This window comes from Triticum aestivum, chromosome 3A (genome assembly GCF_018294505.1).
Source record: "Triticum aestivum cultivar Chinese Spring chromosome 3A, IWGSC CS RefSeq v2.1, whole genome shotgun sequence".
NCBI classification, from domain to species: Eukaryota; Viridiplantae; Streptophyta; class Magnoliopsida; order Poales; family Poaceae; genus Triticum; species Triticum aestivum.
Window position 1 is genome coordinate 703,470,090 of NC_057800.1, and position 8,497 is coordinate 703,478,586.

The following is an 8,497-nucleotide window of genomic DNA, read 5'->3' on the forward strand; positions in this document are numbered from 1 at the left end:
TAATAATGATAGTGCAACTTATTTGTAGCACTGCCGTTTAGGTCATATTGGTGTAAAGCGCATGAAGAAACTCCATGCTGATGGGATTTTGGAATCACTTGATTATGAATCACTTGATGCTTGCGAACCATGCCTAATGGGCAAGATGACTAAGACTCCGTTCTCGGGAGCGAGCAACTGACTTATTGGAAATAATACATACTGATGTATGCGGTCCGATGAGTGTTAAGGCTCACGGCAAGTATCGCTATTTTCTGAACTTCACAGATGATTTGAGCAGATATGGGTATATCTACTTGATGAAACATAAGTCTGAAACATTTGAAAAGTTCAAAGAATTTCAGAGTGAAGTGGAAAATCATCGTGACAAGAAAATAAAGTTTCTACGATCTGATCGCGGAGACAAATATTTGAGTTACGAGTTTGGTCTTCAATTAAAACAATGTGAAATAGTTTCACTACTCACGCCACCTGGAACACCATAGTGTAATGGTGTGTCCGAACGTCATAACCGTACTTTATTAGATATAGTGCGATCTATGATGTCTCTTACCGATCTACCATTATCGTTTTGGGGTTATGCATAAGAGATAGCTGCATTCACGTTAAATAGGGCACCATCTAAGTCTGTTGAGACGACACAATCTGAACTGTGGTTTGGCAAGAAACCAAAGTTGTCGTTTCTTAAAGTTTGGGACTGCGATGCTTATGTGAAAAAAGTTTCATCCTAATAAGCTCAAACCCAAATCGGAGAAATATGTCTTCATAGTATACCCAAAGGAGACTGTTGGGTACACCTTCTATCACAAATCCGAAGGCAAGACTTTTGTTGCTAAATTCGGAGTTTTTCTAGAGGAGTTTCTCTCGAAAGAAGTGAGTGGGAGGAAAGTAGAACTTGATGAGGTAACTGTACATGCTACCTTATTGGAAAGTAGTTCATCACAGAAATCTGTTCCTGTGACTACTACACCAATTAGTGAGGAAGCTAATGATGATGATCATGTAACTTCAGATCAAGTTACTACCAAATCTCGTAGGTAAACCAGAGTGAGATCCGCACCAGAGTGGTACGGTAATCCTGTTCTGGAAGTCATGTTACTAGACCATGACGAACTTGCGAACTATGAGGAAGCGATGATGAGCCCAGATTCCGCGAAATGGTTTGAGGCCATGAAATCTGAGATATGATCCATGTATGAGAACAAAGTATGGACTTTGATGGATTTGCCCGATGATCGGCAAGCCATAGAAAATAAATGGATCTTCAAGAGGAAGACGGACGCTGATAGTAGTGTTACTATCTACAAAGCTAGAATTGTCACAAAAGGTTTTCGACAAGTTCAAGGGGTTGACTACGATGAGACCTTCTCACCCGTAGCGATGCTTAAGTCTATCCGAATCATGTTAGCAATTGCTGCATTTTATGATTATGAAATTTGGCAAATGGATGTCAAAACTGCATTCCTGGATGGATTTCTGGAAGAAGAGTTGTATATGATGCAACCAGAAGGTTTTGTCGATCCAAAGGGAGCTAACAAAGTGTGCAAGCTCCAGTGATCCATTTATGGACTGGTGCAAGCCTCTCGGAGTTGGAATAAACGCTTTGATAGTGTGATCAAAGCATTTGGTTTTATATAGACTTTTGGAGAAGCCTGTATTTACAAGAAAGTGAGTGGGAGCTCTGTAGCATTTCTGATATTATATGTGGATGACATATTACTAATTGGAAATGATATAGAATTTCTGGATAGCATAAAGGGATACTTGAATAAGAGTTTTTCAATGAAAGACCTCGGTGAAGCTGCTTACATATTAGGCATAAAGATCTATAGAGATAGATCAAGACGCTTAATTGGACTTTCACAAAGCACATACCTTGACAAGATTTTGAAGAAGTTCAAAATGGATCAAGCAAAGAAAGGATTCTTGCCTGTGTTACAAGGTGTGAAGTTGAGTAAGACTCAAAGCCCAACCACGACAGAAGATAGAAATAGAATGAAAGTCATTCCCTATGCCTTGGCCATAGGTTCTATAAAGTATGTCATGTTGTATACCAGATCTATTGTATACCCTGCACTGATTTGGCAAGGGAGTACAATAGTGATCTAGGAGTAGATCACTGGACAGCGGTCAGAATTATCCTTAGTGAAATAAGGATATGTTTCTCGATTATGGACGTGACAAAAAGGTTCGTCGTAAAGGGTTACGCCGATGCAAGTTTTGACACTAATCTAGATGACTCTAAATCTCGGTCTAGATACATATTGAAAGTGGGAGCAATTAGCTAGAGTAGCTCCATGCAGAGCATTGTCGACATAGAAATTTACAAAATACTTACGGATCTGTATGTGACAGACCCGTTGACTAAAAATTATCTCACAAGCAAAACATGATCACACCTTAGTACTCTTTGGGTGTTAATCACATAGCGATGTGAACTAGATTACTGACTCTAGTAAACCCTTTGGGTGTTGATCACATATCGATGTGAACTATTGCTGTTAAATCACATGGCGATGTGAACTAGATTATTGACTCTAGTGCAAGTGGGAGACTGAAGGAAATATGCCCTAGAGGCAATAATAAAGTTATTATTTATTTCCTTATAATCATGGTAAATGTTTATTATTCATGCTAGAATTGTATTAATCGGAAACATAATACATGTGTGAATACATAGACAAACAAAGTGTCACTAGTATGCCTCTACTTGACTAGCTCGTTAATCAAAGATGGTTATGTTTCCTAACCATGAACAATGAGTTGTTATTTGATTAACGGGATCACATCATTAAGAGAATGATCTGATTGACATGACCCATTCCATTAGCTTAGCACCCGATCATTTAGTATGTTGCTATTGCTTTCTTCATGACTTATACATGTTCCTATAACTATGAGATTATGCAACTCCCGTTTACCGGAGGAACACTTTTGGTACTACCAAACGTCACAACGTTACTGGGTGATTATAAAGGAGTACTACAGGTGTCTCTAAAGGTACATGTTGGGTTGGCGTATTTCGAGATTAGGCTTTGTCACTCCGATTGTCGGAGAGGTATCTCTAGGCCCTCTCGGTAATGCACATCACATAAGCCTTGTAAGCATTGCAACTAATGAGTTAGTTGCGGGATGATGTATTACAGAACAAGTAAAGAGACTTGCCGGTAACGAGATTGAACGAGGTATTGGATACCGACGATCGAATCTCGGGCAAGTAATATACCGATGACAAAGGGAACAACGTATGTTGTTATGCGGTCTGACCGATAAAGATCTTCGTAGAATATGTGGGAGCCAATATGAGCATCCAGGTCCCGCTATTGGTTATTGACCGGAGACGTGTCTCGGTCATGTCTACATTGTTCTCGAACCCGTAGGGTCCGCACGCTTAAGGTTACGATGATAGTTATATTATGAGTTTATGCATTTTGATGTACCGAAGGTTGTTCGGAGTCCCGGATATGATCACAGACATGACGAGGAGTCTCGAAATGGTCGAGGCATAAAGATTGATATATTGGAAGCCTATATTTGGACACCGGAAGTGTTCCGGGTGAAATCGGGATTTTACCGGAGTACCGGGAGGTTACCGAAACCCCCCCGGGAGCTATATGGGCCTTAGTGGGCCTTAGTGGAAAAGAGAAGGGGCTGCCCAAGATGGGCTGCGCGCCTCCCTCCCTCCCCTAGTCCTATTAGGACAAGGAGAGGTGGCCGCCCCCCCTCTCTCTTTTCCCCCTCCGCGAATCCTATTCCAACTAGGATTGGGGGGGGGGGAATCCTACTCCCAGAGGGAGTAGGACTCTTCCTGGCGCGCCCTATGTGGCCGGCCAGCCTCCCCCCTTTGGTCCTTTATATACTGAGGCAGAGGCACCCCCAGAAACACACAAGTTGATCCACGTGATCTATTCCTTAGCCGTGTGCGGTGCCCTAGCCACCATAGTCCTCGATTATACTGTAGCGGAGTTTAGGCGAAGCCCTGCTGCTGTAGTACATCAAGATCGTCACCACGCCGTCGTGCTGACGGAACTCTTCCCCGACACTTTGCTGGATCGGAGTCCGGGGATCGTCATCGAGCTGAACGTGTGCTCGAACTCGGAGGTGCCGTAGTTTCGGTGCTTGATCGGTTGGATCGTGAAGACGTACGACTACTTCCTCTACGTTGTGTCAACGCTTCCGCAGTCGGTCTGCGTGGGTACGTAGACAACACTCTCCCCTCTCGTTGCTATGCATCACATGATCTTGCGTGTGCGTAGGATTTTTTTTTGAAATTACTACGAAACCCAACAGAAACCCCACGATCCGTAAGTCTCGCGCCATCCCATGAGCGGCATCGTGTGTCCACAAGAATCGGTCCTGGATCGTTGGGCGATGACCAGAACAACTACTCTTATCAAAAGGAAAAAAACTGTCTACTGAATAATCTGAACTAACCTACAGCTGTCGACGACAACAGCGTGCCGAGCTACAGTGCGAAAAGAACAGAGATAAAAGACTAAAAACAGAAAAAAAATGCACAAGGATTATTCAATAGAAAGTAGTTTATATTAAAATGTTTTAAAAAAGACTTATATTTAAAAACGAAGGAAGTATATGCTTGCCGCAAAAAAAAAAAAGAAGGGAGGATATGCTGCTGTACTACTAGCGGGTGACTTGTCCACTAGCCCGCCGATGAATTATTGGTCGATTGCCGCTGCCTGCAGCAATACACAGGACCAGCCTTTGTCAATCGAGACAGCCTGCCTCGCCACTAACCTTTGTCCCTCCCAACTCCTCGCCTCACTCTCGACCGACGGGCGAGTTCCCCGGTCGAGAATGTCGTCCAGCGGCCACGGCGCCGTCGACGCCCGCACCGGCTACTGCGCAGCAACCAAGTCGTTCCTCAGCCTCCGCGGGCCGCTGCCGCTGCCGCCCGCCGACGTCCCACTCACATTCCCGGCCTTCGCGCTGTCGCTGCTGCCGTCCCCTCTCCCCGCCCACCCCGCGCTCCTCGACGCCGCCACCGGCGAGGCCGTCTCCTACCCGGCGTTCCTGTCCCAGGTGCGCGCGCTCGTGGGCGCGCTGCGGTCGCGCGTGGTGCCGCTCGGCCGCGGCGACGTGGCCTTCGTCCTCGCCCCCGCGCGGCTCGACGTGCCCGTGCTCTACTTCGCGCTCCTCGCCGTCGGCGCGGTCGTGTCCCCGGCCAACCCGGCCCTCACCGCCGGCGAGGTGTCCCGCCTCGTCTGCCTCTCCGGCGCGTCCTTCGCCTTCGCGGTGTCCTCCACCGCCGGCAAGCTCCCCGCCGGCCTCCCCACCACCCTCCTCGACTCCCCGCACTTCCGCTCCCTCCTGCACAGCGACCATGGCGAGAACCAGTCGGCGCCGCTGGACGCCGGAGCAGTGTGCCAGTCAGCGACAGCGACGGTCCTGTACTCCTCCGGCACGACCGGGCGGGTGAAGGCGGCGGCGGTGCCGCACCGGAGCTTCATCGTGAGGGCGGCGGGGCTCCGTGCCCTGCACCTGCAGGGGAAGTCGAGGAAGGCCAACGAGAGGACTCTGATCGGCGCCCCCATGTTCCACACCATGGGTTTCTTCTTCACGCTCAACGGGCTGGCGCAGGGGATTACCACTGTTGTGATGACGGAGGCGGCCGCGCGGGCTGGGTTGAGGGGAATGCTGGAGGCAGCGCAGCGGTGGGAGGTGACGGAGATCATGGCGGCGCCTCCCGTGGTGCTGGGGATGACAAAAGAAAGGTGCCGGCTCACGAGTCTGCTGCGCGTGATCTGCGGCGGCGCCCCTCTGCCGAGATCGGCGGCGGAGCAGTTCCCGCGGCGGTTCCCCCAAGTGGACCTGTGCATGGTTAGTGTTTCCACTGAGTTTGTCTAGGGCAGGTCTACATATGCCCTAATTATTGCACATATAAATGATTTAATCAAACATAAAAAATATCACACGAATCTCATAGTAAAATCATGCGGTAGTAGTGGTGGTACAGCGGAGCTCCGTCGATTACGTCCAAACGGACAAACTCGAGGAGGAAGGAAGCGCGGAAGACAAACTCGAAGAGGAAGTGCTGCCATCCGCTCGAGAGCCGTACCTGCGAGGACTAAAAAAACTTGACCTAAACTACTAGCCGGAGCGGAGACAAAGTGAAGACGGATCCACTGGCTCGTTGGTGAAGTTTAAAGTGGAAAGTTTACGCTGCATGCCTAGCGTTAGGGAACAAAATAAGGGGAAATCATGAACTATCTAATATTTGTCTGCAGACATTCTACTATAGTTTGAATCAAATATCAAAAAGGCCATCACAGATTTGAGCTTGTCAAACATAGTCTGGTGAGATATGTGAAAAGGTGTCAGCAGTATCAATTATGAAACACCATAATACCCCACCTCAAAAATAAAAATAAAAGTGTCTTAACCTTTATCATCCAATGTTGTTTGAGGCAATAATTTTGTGTTAGATAACTAGCCAAAGGCCCATCCATGTGAAGATTTAGTGACCAAGAATGCTTGGTTGCATGGTAGCCAAAATTTAGGTAAACATCATTCGGAAACTCTAAAACTTGCCAAAATTCGACTACTATAGGGAGGTTGGCAAAGCAAGATAGCTTCCAACCTAGTGGTAGTTATTTTTGTTTGCTTGCCCACATAGCCAACTTTTGACATCAAACCAGGCACTCCCTCAATTCAAATGAATAAGGCTTGCACGCACTTCACAATTGAACTTTGACCATATATTAGATGACGAACCAAATGTATGTTGTATATATATGTGATAAAAAAATATGCCGGTGAATCTGGTTCAGGGTTATGGCGCAACAGAGGCTGGGGGCATATCCTTGATGATCGACCGGGACGAGTGCTCCCGCATAGGTTCCTCCGGCCGCATCTCCCACAACGTCGAGGCGAAGATCGTTGACATCGTCACCGGAGAGCCCTTGTCGATCGGGCAGAAAGGGGAGCTGTGGGTGAGAGGTCCTTCCATCATGACAGGTTACCTGCCCCACGAACATCTTCCTACAGCGCACATCGCCATCGGTTCACTGATATTGTTGTGACGCTGCACTGAGATCACTTATCGTTCTGTGTCCGCGTAGGCTACCTAGGTGACGACGAGGCGAATGCGGCCTCTTTCGATTCGGAAGGCTGGCTGAAGACCGGCGACCTTTGCTACATTGATCAGGACGGGTTTCTGTTCGTGGTGGATAGGCTCAAGGAGCTAATCAAGTACAAGGCCTATCAGGTCTGCTCTTGGCTCGTGAACAACGTATTATTGTCATATACTAGCAATAATTTGGCTCGCATGCATGCATGCGTGGTCCTAAACATGCATGCGTGGTCCTAAACTGAATACTGTAGGTTGCACCTGCAGAGCTGGAGCTTGTCCTGCAATCGCTGCCAGAGATTGTCGACGCTGCAGTGATGCCGTAAGTCCACTGAAACAATGATTTCGGGATGGATTTCACGACGGACTACGCTTGAAAAAAAGAACAAACAAATTGCCAATATAGCTCCTGGAGTACTGACAGTTTCAGTGAATTTGCAGATATCCTCACGAAGAGGCAGGAGAGATACCCATGGCGCTCGTGGTGAGGCAACCCGGGAGCAAGGTCACTGAGGCGCAGGTCATGGAGCATGTAGCCAAGCAGGTCACGCCGTACAAGAAGGTGCGCAAGGTGCTGTTTGTCGACTCCATACCGAGATCGCCGGCCGGAAAGATCTTGAGGAGGCAGTTGAAAGACCATATGCAGTCTTGCATTGTGTCCAGACTCTGATGAAGCCTGTGTCCATCAGTGAGATCCTCTTCGGTGTAGTGCTCCACTGGGCAAAAACAAGACTTGCATTGTCGTCAGACATGGTCCTAAATGACGTTCCATCCCGTTGTATATATGTAGTATAGATAGATTTCAACCGTGGACTGCTCAAAGTTAATATTCAAACCATGTTGTACCGTCTAAATTTATTTTCCTTCGTCTAGTTGTACGCTTCGTCAAACATGGTCCTAAACCGATACAATAAAATGGAACATATTGGTGTTATTATTTTGGGAAAGTAGTGCACCCACGCAAGAAAACCTATCAAAACATTTCAAAAAAAAATCTGAAACTTTGTGAAAATGATTATTAATAAATGTTAGAGAAGCTTGCCACGTTTGGTTATCAAACGACATCCGAGGAAAACTATACAATTTTTCTTTTACAAGTTTTGGTGAAACAGTGCATGTACATTTTGAGAAAATTTCAAGAATTTTGTCTTTTTTGTATAGAGCTTCTCGGATGTCATTTGACCACCAAAATTGGGAAGCCTCTCTAACATTTGTTGCATTAAGGGTGGGTGTAGAAAAACCACTCTCTATTATTTTCTTCCTCTAACTACCAAAGTGGCCCTCACAAATGCGAGGGCATCATCTTTAGTGTATCGAACATGCTAAGTATTCACATTTATTTTTCTCTATAAATAATTTGTGTATACAGTTAGGAGTAGAGCTGCGATGACACTAATCCAATAAGAGTAA

At 46.6% G+C, this 8,497-nt stretch overlaps 1 protein-coding gene across 2 annotated transcripts; it reads left to right on the forward strand.

Annotated features, from left to right (window-relative positions):
• The first annotated feature begins 4,706 nt into the window (after positions 1 to 4,706).
• On the forward strand, positions 4,707 to 8,027 carry LOC123063356 (4-coumarate--CoA ligase-like 7). 2 transcript variants are annotated; one of them, XM_044487114.1, is made up of 5 exons: positions 4,707 to 5,838; positions 6,789 to 6,975; positions 7,080 to 7,225; positions 7,342 to 7,409; positions 7,529 to 8,027. In XM_044487114.1, the coding sequence occupies exons 1-5, from the start codon at positions 4,816 to 4,818 to the stop codon at positions 7,755 to 7,757; spliced, it is 1,653 nt and encodes a 550-aa protein (XP_044343049.1). In that variant the 5' UTR covers positions 4,707 to 4,815; the 3' UTR covers positions 7,758 to 8,027. The 2 variants fall into 2 exon arrangements, with proteins under 2 accessions (XP_044343049.1, XP_044343050.1); XM_044487115.1 differs by having other exon boundaries at positions 7,355 to 7,409; positions 7,529 to 7,771.
• The last annotated feature ends 470 nt before the right edge of the window (positions 8,028 to 8,497 follow it).

Coding starts and splice junctions, on each gene's coding strand:
- LOC123063356 (XM_044487114.1), top strand. CDS start 4,816: ATGTCGTCCAGCGGCCACGGCGCCGTCGACGCCCGCACCGGCTACTGC. Junction 5,839..6,788: donor CCCAAGTGGACCTGTGCATG/GTTAGTGTTTCC, acceptor AATCTGGTTCAG/GGTTATGGCGCAACAGAGGC. Junction 7,410..7,528: donor GTCGACGCTGCAGTGATGCC/GTAAGTCCACTG, acceptor GTGAATTTGCAG/ATATCCTCACGAAGAGGCAG.